This window comes from Macrosteles quadrilineatus, unplaced genomic scaffold (genome assembly GCF_028750875.1).
Source record: "Macrosteles quadrilineatus isolate MER2022 unplaced genomic scaffold, UCM_ALF_1.0 Scaffold_2__2_contigs__length_208266976, whole genome shotgun sequence".
Lineage (NCBI taxonomy): Eukaryota > Metazoa > Arthropoda > Insecta > Hemiptera > Cicadellidae > Macrosteles > Macrosteles quadrilineatus.
Window position 1 is genome coordinate 26,689,297 of NW_026542595.1, and position 15,649 is coordinate 26,704,945.

The 15,649-nt window shown below is 40.6% G+C and overlaps 1 protein-coding gene across 1 annotated transcript; it reads right to left on the reverse strand.

Moving 5' to 3' along the window:
- Nucleotides 1–5,133: 5,133 nt before the first annotated feature.
- Nucleotides 5,134–13,068, reverse strand: LOC128986291 (uncharacterized). The gene is made up of 3 exons (XM_054406581.1): nt 12,597–13,068; nt 9,567–9,962; nt 5,134–6,152 (listed from the first exon to the last, which is right to left on the reverse strand). Exons 1-2 carry the CDS (start codon nt 13,042–13,044, stop codon nt 9,571–9,573), a joined length of 840 nt encoding a protein of 279 aa, XP_054262556.1. The 5' UTR covers nt 13,045–13,068; the 3' UTR covers nt 5,134–6,152; nt 9,567–9,570.
- Between the last annotated feature and the right edge of the window lie 2,581 nt (nt 13,069–15,649).

The following is a 15,649-nucleotide window of genomic DNA, read 5'->3' on the forward strand; positions in this document are numbered from 1 at the left end:
AATCATGATTTTAGGAAGTTTCCAAAGGACCGATTTATGGCAACTTTTAGTACGTCATTCAGCAGACCCAATACTACAAAATAAAACCATAAGACATTTTCTTGCATTTTTTAAATGTCATATCCTATATTTCTTGGACTATAGCCATTCAAGATACTGTATAGTGTGGAGTGTATGGGAGAACACAGACACAGCACTTGCAATAGACCGTCTATTGCAATAGACGCAATAGACGCTGGCCATCATGTTGACGACTTCGTAGAGACCTACGAGCCGGACTCCGACGACGAGGACATCCCCCACGTGACCGTCAGCGAGGTGAAGGGCCACATCGCTCGACTCCGTCCGAAGAAGGCCCCTGGACCGGACTCCCTCGGGACTCCAGCACTGAAGAACCTGCCGGCTTGGGTGATTGTTGTGATCACCTGTCTCTTCAACTCCTGCGTGAGGCTGGCCCACTTCCCTGACACCTGGAAGTTGGCGAACGTCATCCTCATCCCCAAGCCCGGCAAGGACCACATCTTCCCCGAGAACCACAGGCCGATCTCCCTCCTGCCTGTGCTCTCCAAGATGCTGGAGCGAATCATCCTGGCGAGATTCCCCGAGGAGTTCTTCTCTTCGATCAGGACTGAGCAGTACGGCTTCAGGCGGGGCCACTCCACCACCCTCCAGCTGCGGCGGGTCCTCAACACCATCGCTGGAGCGATGGAACGGAAGCACCAGTCGACCTCAGTCCTGATCGACGTGAGCAAAGCCTTCGACCGGGTCTGGCACGAGGGGCTTCTCTACAAGCTGGCGTCCTCCCCTCTACCCGGCTCGATCTACAGGCTCGTCAAGAGCTACCTGACCGCTCGCCGCTTCAAGGTCTCCGTTGGACGGGCGACTTCCACACCACGGCCAGTCTCTTCGGGTGTGCCACAGGGGTCGGTTCTCGGGCCGATACTCTACCTGTGGTACACCAACGACATGCCCCTGGCGCCGAGAGTGCAACTCTCGCTCTATGCAGATGATGCGCTCTTCACTGCCACCTCCGCCAACCTGAGGATGTCCAGGGTGTATGTCCAGCGACAGCTGGACCTGTTGCTGCCGTGGCTGACGAAGTGGCGAGTCAAAGTCAACGCTGACAAGAGTGAGGCCATCTCCTTCACGAGGTCGAGGAGGCAGGACGATGGTCAACACCTCCACCTAGACGGGGCCGACATCCCATGGAAGCGCCGGGCGAAGTACCTCGGCGTCCTGCTGGATCAGCGACTCACCCTGACTCCCCACGTCGAGAGGGTCTGCGACCTCGCCAGAAGAGGTCTTGGCGCCATCCGCCCGCTGCTCGGGTCACGGAAGTTGTCGACGGCTGCAAGAGTCCGACTCTACACGGCCCTGCTTCGGCCTGTCCTCACGTACGCAGCCCCTGCATGGTACCACCTCACCTGCAGAACCGCTAGACGGAGGCTGCTCGTCGTCCAGAGCAAGGCTCTTCGGCAGGCGACAGATTCACCCTGGTACGTGAGGAACTCCGTCATCAGGGACTCCACAGCAGTGACAACTCTCCGAGACTTCGTCGACGGCCTTCGAGCGAGACTTGAAGAGACGGCGGATGACTCTCCGTGGGAACACATCAGGGACCTGGTCGCTGAGGATGTTCCCCAGCTTCGCCCCCGGATCGACGACTAACTCCCAGAATGACGTTGACGTCTACAGGTAGCTGAGCTACCAGGGCTTGGACCCACAGCAGACCGGAAGTATATGCTCCCAGCGAGCAGGCACTTCCCCCAGACGTGGCGCTAGTCGCCACAATCATATACACTTGGACTTGGCTGGCCATCAGCGATCCCGTCTGCTCCCGGAGCAGTGCCCCGCGTCAGACGCTTGAGACGCTCTCATTGACAACTGGCCCATAGACGCAATAGACGCTGGCCGTCAGCGATCCCGTCTGCTCCCGGAGCAGTGCCCCGCGTCAGACGCTCAGCGTCTCAAGCGTCAGACGCTAGAGACGCTCCCTTGGACAACGGGTCCATTGAAATCAATGCTTAGCAGTCACTGAGCGTCCATCGCTAGCGTCTATTAAGCTCATCGCACACTACAGCCAGACGCGCCGCCCCGCGCCGCGCCGAACCGCCGTGTAATTCCGGCCGAATAGTTTTCATGGGAATCAATGAGAGTGCGCACACTTGAGCGCGCCGCGCCGCGCAGCCGTGTCCGCCTCGGAATAATTCCGTTGCCAGAACTCTCGGGAGAAGTCGCGTGGAATTGTTCTGCTGAAGGCGGCGCGGCGCGCTGTAGTGTGCGATAGGCAACGGAACCAATTTCTGACCGTGCCACCTTCATGTGTCTTCGTACTACCTCGGTCTAGTAATTGTGTCAAAGTTGTGTCTTGTTTTTCAATTAAATATTTGAGCATGTTAAGTAGGCTAGTTCATAACACTTTTCGGGGGACATTGTGAAATATTGGAAACATCTTCGTTTGACTTTCAGTAAATCGGGGAAAAGGTGGTGAAATTCCCCATATATTTACCTCTTCTCGTTTATGGGATGAACCCACGTGTAGTTTTTTGCCTCTTCTTCTCTTCTGATTCCAGTAAACAAAATAAAAACGTATCTTCGTCCTCAGAACTGCTCATCTTGAAAAATGACAAAAAAAGTTTCACTTGACAATACATAAACGAGATACACGAAGGCACAGAACTACAGACACTGCCCCACTGCCGGTGAGGAACGGCGGTGACGGCGGCCAGTATGTGCGACCTCACAGCGGAAGTTTCCATATGGCGGTGCGGCGCGGCGCGGCGCGTTTGGCTGTAGTGTGCGATGAGCTTTACTCAGCGTCAGACGCAACAGACGCGTTCTTGGACAACGGGCCTGTAGATGTGTTATACTATATCATACCGTAAGTTTTTGAACAAAATTTTATAAAACAGTGTCCTCCCCCATTGCAAACGCAAAGTTTGAATATAGCTGTAATAAGCATTTTATACTTATATGCCAACCCCGTGCGAATGACGGGCGCTCTGCTAATGTTAAATACAATCATGATGATATAATCACGAAAAAAGTTCTAAGACTTTTGACAGATGAAACTTATTTAATAAGGGAGAATCAAAAAGAGGTTTCAGTTTATTAAATTCTAATAATGTGTATAATTAAACATTTTAATTTTATATGAGTTTAGCTAATTTAAAAACATTTAGTAAATACCCTTTAAAAATGATGTAAATGGGGATAAATACAAATTACAAATGTTTCCACTAAAATACTCAGGACTGAAATACCTTTAAAATGAGGTAAAACACGACCCCCCTTTACAATTGAAAATTTCCCAAAAACCACCCACACCCCCTAAAATCTGCCATTTGGGGTGCCACGCTGCATGGTAGCATCTTACTAAATACTGATGGTATTGTTGCTTAGCTTTTTCAGATAGCCTGTTCGGTCGTTTACGGAACTTTGGTAAACAAATCTTTGAGATTTTTTTCTTTTTAATGATGTAAAGTTTATGTCTCCCAATTTATACTTTTTGAGATACAAAATCATGAAGTTGGGTCCATATTTCTGAGTAGCCCTGTATAATAATGTTTACTTACTATGCTTCTATTATACTTTTACTATTATACATTTAATGTTTAATAATGTTTATAATTGTTGTGTGTGCACCAGCCGATACAGTCAATGTAGCGTGTTAAAGTCATACCTTATGATTTATGTTAATTTATGGTGTTATACACAAAAACATTTTCCCCAGATATCATTTTTAAAAAGTATTTACTAAATGTTTTTAAATTAGCTTAACTCATATAAAATTAAAGTGTTTAATTATACACATTATTAGAATTTAATAAACTGGAACCTCTTTTTGATTCTCCCTTATTAAATAAGTTACTTTTGTCAAAAGTCTTAGAAACTTTTTTTCGTGATTATATCATCATGAATGTATTTAACACTAGCAGAGCACCCGTCCTTCGTACGGGGTTGGCATATAAGTATAAAATGCTTATTATAGTTATACTCAAACTTTGCGTTTGCAATGGGGGAGGATACAGTTTTATGACATTTTGGTTAAAAAAATTTACGGTATGATATAGGGAACACATCTACCATTGCCATAATGTTCTACCACTGCACCTAAACAATAGAAAAAAATAAATTGTCAAACATTCGGACAATATCACAAATTATTCATTAAATAAAAAACTCAAACCTAACTGTAAACAATCCTACTTTGACAGTTCTCATCGTGTATCACAGCTTTTTGTTGCTGCTTGGTTCAAATTAGCTGTTGTCATAAAATATGCAAATGGAACTACAGAGCCACTGGGGTGGAGCCCGAAAGGTTTTTTGAGATAAGAATTTGCCTAAATGTTAATCGGGAATGTAAGCTATCATCATGGCAAATTTCAGCCCAATCCGTCCAGTAGTTTATGCTAGATTGAGCAACACTCAAACACACACACACAAACGCACCAACTCACAAACTTTCAGTAAGATAGTAAGATAGGGCGCCTGAAAAGGCTGTGCCTAATTTTAAATGTTCATCACTAAAACCAAATGTGGTTTTCGAATTTCATATTGTCTTTTGATTGTAGCTAATTTGATGCCTTTGATGGTAGTTCATATGGTAAACTGTTTGATGCTTTTAAGATTGCTATTATGGATATTATGCAAGAATAATAAAAATAGCCATAATGAACTGTTTGAAAGTGGCAGTGTGAATAATGAAAATATTGTTCGCGATTGGCTCAATGTAACATCCCTCGATAAATGGATTTGACGAGGTAGCCCACATCACTGGCCTGTACGTGATTTCTTTTTGTTGGGATGGGCAAAAGAAGAGCTTTAGCGAAGAAATCTAAAGACTCTACATGAATTGGAAGTTTTCATTTTAGTTGTTCTTGGTAATATTACACAAGACTTTATTCGAAACCCTGTTCAAAATATATCTGTTGGATTAGGAGAATGTGTATTCCATAATAAATGGCATTAATCAATGTTCAAATATACATGTTTATTTGTTCTTTAGCACCATAAACAGTCATGACAATTATTAATTAAAACAGGTAATGACTTTTCAGAGACCACAGCGTACAGACATAACACACATGTTTATTTCAAAGTAACGTGTGAAGGTAAATAAAACAGCATAAACATTGTATGAAACATTATTTATTATAGAAAAGGCTGGATTTCTTTGGTAAATAAATACAATGTTCTGTTTAGCAATAAAAACACACATAACTCAGTACAGACGTATCAAATGCAAACAATCAAATAAATACTGAAACACCACTAAGAATACATGTTCTTAATAACTGACGAATACGCACTAGAAACTACAAAAGAACTAAAAGATGACGAATAGTTAAATGATTAAAGAAACTACTATCAGTCAGCGTAAAAGTGGTTAAATTGTAACTTATATACAAACAAAATGAAAATAAAGCTTAAATAAGCAGAACTAAATCATAGATATCACAGAGAGTCAAGGAAAATAAAATAAGGAATAAAGCTACAAAGTAAGTTACGGTATGAAAAACAAGATGCTACAAAACAAATAGATCATCAAAACACAACAATGAGAATAGTTAAACTACAAACAAAAGAGAGATAGACGAATAATAAATGAAATGAACATCATGTGCAGCACTATTTAATAGTGGATGACGAAGAGAAGGGAGCAAGCAGTAGGCTTATTCAAAAGACTGGCGAAGAAAATGAGGATTGTAGTATTCGAGCCGTGCAAAACTGTGTTTATAGGTAACAATAAAAGTAAAAGTAGTGCAAGTTAGTGGGAAGTCAGTTACGATATAGTTGTAGTAAGATAAGGTATAACAACATCACTTACGATTACTATGTTCATGAGAAGTCCCATGAGCTAAGTTGTACTTGAACAGCTGTTAGAACACTGAGGGTGTAAAATGAACATTTTGCTCCTACAGTTCTTGGATGTTACTCTGAACTATATATTTAACTTGTAGCACCAAAGTGTTATCTAGAGGTAAGTAACCAGAGAGCCAAGGTGGCCTGACTATTTACACTAATAACCATGTTTTGTAAACGGTTCTATAACGGGTGATACATCACGTATAAAATAAATTAATATTAAATAGCTTGGGTATGAACACTATGTACAGTCTCTTCTCTTTGTGAATTCCTCTTCGTCGTATCTGAAACAAATGATAGCAATATTAGACTAAATAGTAAACTATGAAACATAATGTTATGCTTTATTGGTAAGGTATTCACATGGAGGACGGTGGTATAGATAGATTGGCATGTTCACAAAAGTGCAAAGTCGATAACGAGATCCTATTTATTGCCCAAAAGAAGTATTTTACACTATATAAAACCTTGTAACTCACATTAACCAAACTTGATGAATTAAAATAATTTAAAACCACGAGGCACATACTGCGTACCACAAAAGTACAGCATGAAAGTATGAAATCCAGAATACAGTAATTGTTTTCCTTAAAGATGATTTCTGGTCGTGGTGAGTTCATGTTGTTTGAGAAAATATTAAGGTGATTTTCATTGCTATAAATCACTAAACAGTAAACTATAAAATCTGATTAATTGTTGTAGGATACATTTTTAAATATTAATACGATGGCCCTTTGTTAGAACGAGTGTCAAAAACACAATAGTAAAGTTCATAAGTGTCTGAGAGTACATGTAAAATGTATTTTGGGTTATGTAGAATGTTGAGAGTACAATGTAACCCGGATCTGGCGGTGGCGGCTGGGGGCAATTAAACAATTCATGAGAGAGAGTGGGAGAAGAGAAGAGATGAGATCAAGTTCAGGTGTCCATCGACCTACATACGTAGTGCCGCGTTTCCAAAAATGACCAAGACCCAATTAACCGGTCCAGGCCCTTCATTACCCCCACCCCCTCCCAACAACTTTCGACCGAATCAAATGGAACTGGTGTCTACTTTCATCTGGAATGTCAGCTCTCGGACGTGTAATAGATATGGTGGCGCATAATTGACATTGAACTGGTCTCTTGAACCTGTGATGGAGAAAGCAAACGAGTCCGATCATACGATGCTGAGATGATTGGAAAACTCAAACACTGTAATATTGGTATAGCGCTTCGAGTACTTGGGGAATTTAAAATTATGTTACTTGGGGGTTTGTATCGGCTTCAAACGAAACCTCCGGGTAATTGTGGCAGCAGATGTTTGCAAGTAAGTTTCAACGATAAATATTCTACGTTTATTGCAGACATGATTGAAAGTGAAGCTAAAAAATTATCTGTCTCGCAGCGTAAGAAACACCACCGATCTGCAGATTGCCATACTCGTAGCAATAGGCTTGTTTGACATTTTAGTAATCCAAAGTTAAAGTCCTTAAAAGGGGATGTTTCAAATGCGGTAATTAAATTACCAAGTATTTCAAGGAATGTAGATAAATCTACAAAGATATTTATTGAATGATAAAAACCATAAGTTATAACAGACATGGTACCCGCGTACTGTTGTCATTTTAAATCAAAGGCCCAATTGATATGTTTGATATTTTTCATTTGGATGTCCCTTTAAAAATATTTAATTTTGTATATGTTTTCTAAATAATCTTTGTTAAATTCTCAATTATCTTAAGGTTTACGCATTATTTGCACTCTAGGGGCCTACCTGTGTATACACAACCCGACCGTAATAACAGCGTAGATTAATAGAGTACTAAGAAAAAAAAAATGATTGTCTTTGTAGGAGCCGTTAAATCAATCTGTCCATTATGTTCCACCGGACAACAAAAGAAATCGGGGTCGGAGTAATAATTAATAATGATAAAGAGGCTTTCTTCCAGACAACTTTCTCTACCCTTTGAGATGGCGCTCAGCCTTGAGGCCGGCCAACCTTGAGCCGGATAATAAGCGTTCCTTAGATGAAAGCTGGGGACAAAGAGGTCCAGCGGACAAGGCCGAGGTCATCAACTTCCGGGACATCTCGGGCTCGGGTGATCCAGCTTCGATCGGGGTCAATAACGGGTTGACTGGGAGTAGAGGTCGAGTCAAGGCCTCAAGGACCGCCCAGACGCCCACCTGTTACAACCAGGAGCCAACAGTCGCCTGGTGTTAGGCGCGTTGTACGAGAAACTATACCGCAAGTTGGGGGAGAAGCTTTTGACCATAACAAACCCCGTGTAGATTATCTGTAAGCTGGTCCTGTGGAGAAAAAAAGTAACTCGAACCTTGAAACGATCCGTGAAATCAGCCATCAAGTAACAAAGAGCGCGAAATGATAGAGCGGTCAGGACAATAACCAAGTGTAGGTTGAGCGACGCGCGCCGACAGCTCACGTTTCTGCTGTCAGTTCTTCCTCGGCATCAGGTGGCAGTGTGGCATCTTTCACTGTGTAGAATCTTGTGTTTTTCTTTCAATTTCCATTACAATAATAAATTAAATAAAGGACAAACTTTCATGTCAAGGGACAAATAAAATAAAGTTAAATAAAAATATCCACAATGTGACTAATTTGAAGGCTACCAACAAATTTGACCACTAAACTATTTAGGATATGCAACGATACGATGCAAGATACGTGGTAATGAGAGGTCCACGAATTGGTATTGACCACGTTTTTGACCACACCCTGTTGGTCCGTGGTCACTGGTCAGTTTCTCCGGTCTAGATCTGAGCTTTCCCGCTATTACATTATACACGACCACGGTCTAACGGGTTTATCAGATCGCTGGGATCGCTAGAAAGTGGCTTTAGTCTTTACAACTTACAACTTACAGCTGTGTCCTCGGCCGACAGCTCGTCTTGACCATATGTTGTTTGGGAAGTTTCTCTTAGTTTATTATTCAAGATGAGTAGTGGACAAAATTATGAGTAGTGTGATAAAAACAACTCTTCTGGTTAACATATTTTACCGCCTGTCAAGCGTTTAACCGTTGGCAAGCATCTTTAAGATATATGTTGTAAATTATGGCAAGTTTAACCTAAAACTATTTTATCTATAAAAAGATGCCAGTTTTTACTACGTTAATTGGAAAAATATATCGCAAGGATTTGACTGGAGTTAAGAGAGACATCAACGACTGGAGTGACAGACGGCGTAGGTATGCTTAGTTATGAAGAGAACACAATTATTGTTTAAGATTGATTGTATCGACATTCGTATATATTAAAAATACTTTACAGCTATTATAAAATAGCATTTAATTTTTTATCAGTTTGGGGTTTTATATTATTACTGCCAGGGATTTAAAATGGGTGTATATTTTTGTTAAAAGTTTCCGTATCTATTTTCTGTTTTATTTTATTGTATAAACTGATTCTGTTAAAATATTTATATCATATTTTAAAGTACAGGTTAAGAAAGGGCCATGTGGCCCTAACTTTGCCTGTGTAAATAAATTATTTTTCATTTCATTTAATTTTTATTTCATACTGAGCTGTAATAAAAACAAAACATTGGTTTGGCAGCAGTATTACCAATGTTTAGATATAGCGTAGTGTTTCCATCTCGGAGTGAATCTGTGTAATATGGGATTACATATTAGCATAAGACAAGGCAGTTATGTAAACCAGTGAATCTCCTTCTATGTGTAATAAGTAAATCTGCTTACCAGTTTATCTCCTGCGGACGGGCTTCTGGGCGGAGTAGGCGATGGAGTGAGCCACGTTGTTGCTGTATGAGCCGTGGGCGTCTCCATGGCCGCTGTAGCTATCCCAGCCACCGCCGCCGCCGCCACCGCCACCGCTCCAGCCGCCACCGTGGCTGCTGTACTCCACCGGGTGGGCCACCACCTCGTGGTGAGCCGGCGCATGGTGGTGCTGAGACAACAGCTTCCTGATGGCGATGAAGCCGGAGATGGCCAGGGAGATGAGAGACGCCAGCAGAGCCTTCTTGGCGATCAGCGCGATCACGATGTACGCCAGACCGGCGAACGCTGCGAGCTTCACCTTCAATCCGATCAGCAGAGGGAACAGAGCCTTCAGCAGCTTCTTCTTCTTTCCTCGTCCTGGAAAAATGGATGTGATTATTATACTCGTACATCAATATAGTGTTCTGGCCATGACTGAGCGAGGTGCACCGTTGCATGTAATGAATGTCAATGTGAGTGTGACTGATGGGCTTGACCCTACCTCAGGTTTCACATCATCCGTCTGGATGTAGGGTTTATGGACTCGCCGTTAGTTTTAATTGTCGGCAATAACAGACCATGACTGGGAGTGAGTGATAAAACAATACGATCTATTACACGAGGGAAGTGGGACTGGCTATAATGGAGGAAGCGTTTTGCATGATTCGAAAGTTCGATAGTCTGAAATGGGTTTTACAATTGTCCAATTAACTCGATGAATTCTGGATTTTATATCAAATCGAAGCTGTCTAGAAAGCTATAAGAACCCATTTACAGGAGAGTGAATGTAAATAAGATAAATGATTGTAATCTCAGTAATATAAATTACATGTTGATACAGCCCAGATGAGTGACGATGTCACGTCACTTGGTGCCCGGTGAGCCAAGACGGTCACAGTCACGGTCAGCTGTTATCTCGTTAGCTGATCTTATCATCAGCTGGAGCCGATAAGGATAACGTGACCACTTCAGTGTCCAGTCACTACCCGGACGTGGCCCTCGTTAGCTTCGTCCTGTATTTATCAAACATGCTTCTGTACTGGTAATTGCCTTGTGAACTTGCAATAACTGTCCTGTTCCTGCTGGTTAATGAACCTCTACGTTATCACGCATTTCTGAACACCCCACATACTGCCTACTGATATCTTTTTGTCCTTATCATATCATGTGTCATTATACACTATTCTTAATTTTACCTTAGAATAAACGCATGCTAATTTGAATAGTGTAAACTTACGAATCTAAAAATATTTGATAAATTCTTAAAGTTATTAGGATTTTTTAAATACTGTATGTGATAAGTCCACAGGTATGATTGTTAAGCAGTAAGTAATAACAATGTTCACATATGGCCTACTGGAAGTGGGAATCCATGAAAATGAAACAAATTTAACAATTGACCCAGAGTAAATAGAGCAGTGAATGTACAGCAATCTGCTGAGTAATGATAAGGAACGATTACCCGGCGAGAAACGTGTGAGAAGAGGATGTATGAGAGAGATGGAGATATGTCCGGTACTTTCCCACAATTAATGCATCCTAGGAGTGGACAGGACCTGTGTAGCCGGTACCTAGATCCTGGGTCACCAGGGCAACCGACCTGTCTGCGTGGGGGGCTCCTACGCTTAACACAGTCCAAATTACTTGTTGTTTGCCTCCATACAAATCTTGGCTTATATTTTACAGGGGACGTTTTAATAAAAGCATCATAAAAAGCATTGATTTGTATTATAACATATGTGTTGGCATGATTTCCAGTTTTTTTTTTGCAAAATATGGGTTTCATTTAAAAATCTAAAGACTTGAATAAAAAAATGGTATCAATGTATTTTGTTATGGCTTACATAAATATCAAAGCTACATACTCTTTCTTAAAAATTAGATTGTTATGGACAATCAACCGATAACTGCCCGTAAAACCATTAATTTCCTTGTTAAATCCAAGTTTAACGTTATTGTAAAATTCGCTGAAATTGTGAAATCGAATCTCAAGTAATGGTAATATAACGTTTTTTGTCTCATTGCTAAGTTAGTAGATAAATACAATACAGGTGAAATTGTTATTGGTAAGGAAGCGTTTACTAACGTAACTAATTAATTTTGCATTTTCCTTTCAGGACAGTAAACCTATTTTATCATATTATAACATTACCATTTATAAAAGTTTTAAAGCAAATGACTTTAAACTTGAAATTAAACCGGTTAAAAAATATTGTTATTAGTTAATAGGGTATGGATTCAATTGTTTTAATCGTTAGAAAAACAAAATAATCATAGTACGTTTCGATTTAATTAAGATAATATCAATTGAAGATTAGTTTTCGAATAAATACAATGAATAGAAGTAAATATAACTTTTACGGTGATTTATACAACACAGTGTCAGTAACCTGTACTTATGTCTACAAGGATCACGGAGACTTTAACGAATGGTTGGTCCAATTTGGTTATCGTTACATATTTTTCATTATGCAGTTATAACAAATAAGATAGGAAGACAAATACCAAAACTATACCTGGTGTGATCATTAAGTTTCTAACTTTTTCAAGCACAAGGTAAGCTGATGTATCAACAGGGTGTTACTGTAGATGAATCACTTACTACAGTAATATCATACATCATTCCAACTGCTAATTGCATCTCATAGTAATTTGCAAAGTACAAGTGTGATATACATCCTATCAATAACTCCTACTCCACATATCGCTGACAGTTAACACGGCTTGTGGGCTGTGGGGCATGCAGTAATTAGAATGGTTTTACTTTCAAGCTCGTTCATCATTCTATATACAGGAGTGATTAGCAAAGAAAGACTTTCTAGTGCTGTAGGAAGAACCCGCATTTGTAGAACTTTTGATAGCTACAGTACATGCCTTATTATAAAATGTATAAAAATATCAACCCATTATTTAATATATAATTTTGTTATCGAGTTTTAAAAACGTAAGTGTTTGTGTGATTTTGGCGATCTGTAACAATTTATCGAGGTATGGAGTAGTACATGTACTCACCCTCAACATACTCGGAGATGTTTTCCTTGACGTCAGCAGGAACACTGTTGACGAGACTACGAGCGGTGGAAGCGACAGTGTCTACTACGGGTGACAAGTTCCAGCTCAGGCTTCGCTCCTGGAAGAACGATCCTAGCTTCTTGATGGCGAAGGCTTCCAGCAGCTCCTCGCGCTGACCAGCATCCTTGGCAGTCAAAACCTGGTTCTCGCTGGAGTCCTCGAGAGCACGAGCGCTCTTGTCCTTGGTACCGGGGTTCTTGACGAGGGACAATCCTCCGAACAAATCCACGCTCTCTTGGTCGAAGAAAGATCGGGCGTTACGGAACAGTTGGATCTGGACACAGGAGATGGAGTCCTTCTTGAAACAGTCCTCCAACCCGCTCTCAGGGATGGGGTCGGCCCAACAGGCGACTAGGAGACCGAGGAACAGAAGACCTCGGGGAATCATGTTTACCACTGCGGGGTTACTCGGGGTTTGAAGAGGATTCATATTCCAATCTCTTTTTAAAGCGGCATCTTCCACGCACGGAGCTGGTGGGGGCTGCGGGTCCTTCCTCCCGCCTCCGTTCCCCGCCGAGCGTTTCATTCTTGATTTCTAAATCACTGCTTGTGGCGCGCCCCTCCACGCTTAGCTCGCGCGCGCGGGATTCCGGGACAACTAGTTATGTATTTAGACTAGGAGGGTAATATTCACTAGTGCGGCCTTGGGACAATCGTCACGTGTGATCACTCACGCCACACGCGACATTTGACTGACAGACCACACTGTCCACACTGTCCACACTGCCACTCAGCCCACCTGCGTAGTCAAACACGACAGACGTGTCACTGCGGTGAGGCGATGTATCGAATATGAATCTATGCATTTTTGTGGGTCTGCCGGAATTTTATCCATCTGGAATTTTACCCGCTGGGAAAAGCTGACGTCACTATGATGTAGTTACCTGAGTGCTCTAAAGTTTGTTCGCGGGCGGAATTTTACCCCTGCGGATTTGGAAGACTAATGAAAATAGACAGAGCGGGATAAATTAGATTAGCAATAATACCAGAATTTTACCCCCTGACCATATAACTAGCGTTTAGACAACTGTAGATGTACGGCCCGGATTTTTACCCCCGGATTTTTAACCCCGGATTTTTACCCCCCGGAATTTACCCCCGAATTTTCACCCCCTGGAATTTAACCGCCTGGCCAGATATATAAATTATTGAGCATAATTAATTGTCTTCTTTCAATTTTAATTGAATAGTGAACATTTTATTATTAAGTAGTCTATCTTCATTTATTTGTAATCTCATCGTCTCATCAAAAGTAAACAGGTTTCTCTGTTTTACTTTGATATTTGGTATTTGGGTGTGGGGCCAAATGTTGATTAATATGTAATTATGTATAATAAACTGAGTAACTTATCTCACTTAAATAATAATTATGATTTCCTTAACAATTTATAATACCACCGTGGAAAAAATTTATTTCGTTTCTGTTGTATGCCTAGACTAACACAAAATACATTTTTGTTTCTTCAGGCACAAACCATGAGCTATTTATGGTTTATACTGAGAAAGGTCATCGACATACCTGTTGTAAAATGCAGTTTTAGGCATCCGGGAAAAGTATTGGACCAATTGTTGTGTTGACTACTGCAAGAAAACCCAAATGTTTGAATACATATTAACCAGCAGTTGGCCCAAAAAATCGAATCCCAAAATTCGAATATTAAATTTAAAATTCAAAGGTTGTTTGATTAGTTAAGGTTACAAATAAATTTAGATAAGCTACTTGGTAATAAAATGTTAACTATGAAATTAAAACTGAAAGAATAAACTTAACCATTCTCTCTTATTTCTACATCTAGCCAGGGTGTAAAATTCCGGGAGTAAAAATCTGGGCCATGCATTTTGAGCTGACTTCATGAAGCGGGTAAAAGTGCAGGGGTAAAATTCTGGCCATGTACACTCTAGGTTTTAATAATTTGATGTGTTTTAATTAAATTCACAACCGTAAAACAATACGTTTAATTCTATCTTAAATCCATCGAACTGATGCTGTGCAATTCAAAAGTTCGCGGCCGGAATTTTGCGTCCTGGTTTGTGACAGTTTTGACTAGGGGGTAAAATTCCAGGGGGATAAAAATCCGCTACCCCATTTTGGGACCCACGATGGCAAACTTTGTTGGATTTACACGTTAGTTTTTAAGTGGCATATTCCAGAAGTATAGCCCCAGTTCAGACACTATATTGCTTTAAAAATACCCCAGTTCGTCAAGCCTACTCTTGAGTATCGAATAACAAAATAATGTGATATCTAAGAAATTAAATTAATCGCCAAACGTAGATCAACGCTTATATCAGTCTTGGCTCGAGAGGCCCAACCAATATTTAGAAAAAGTACACATATACCTATTCGGGTAATGCCCTCTTGAAGGATAATGTTTGTTACGTAAGTCCAATTCAGTTATTTGCGTGCAATGTACTTATTTTGTGTTATCACTATGTATTATTTATATTTATACTAAGGGATGCACAACGTTGGAAAATATGTTGCTCAGCAACATAGTTTTTACCAATTGAAAGTGTATCTGGAATTGAATCAATCACGCACTCTTAATGTAAATTAATTTAAAACGGAGTTTTCTGACATTAACATATTGCTATTTTGTAAAGCTCTGTTTTTTTTGTTTGTAGTTTGTTTCACTGTATATTCTTCATTATATTTATATATGAAGGAGGTGTCAGCAATCCTGAAAAGTCCGCAGCTTTTTAACCCTTCCAAAAATTCCATTTGTGATTCTTCTACTGTATTCCCAATGAGCTAAATTTTTATTGCTTTTTCATAAAATACAGCCTTAATTGGCAGTTGAAACACTTTGATTAGTTATAGTGGGCCCTTCGGTCTTTGCAAACCTACTCTCTCACGATGAAGATCTTTCTTCTCTATTGGTACATTCAAAATATTGGTTTGTCAAAATATTGAGAATAGTGAAAATATTATTTAGCAAAAATATCAAGTTGCTATCAGAAAAAAATAAACTACTTTTGTAATCCATTATATT

What these genes read in the sequence shown, in the direction of transcription:
- LOC128986291 (XM_054406581.1), bottom strand. Translation starts at nt 13,044, where the DNA reads ATGATTCCCCGAGGTCTTCTGTTCCTCGGTCTCCTAGTCGCCTGTTGG. An exon ending in CATCTCCGAGTATGTTGAGG is followed by an intron (nt 9,963 to 12,596) that starts GTGAGTACATGT and finishes CCATTTTTCCAG; the next exon opens with GACGAGGAAAGAAGAAGAAG.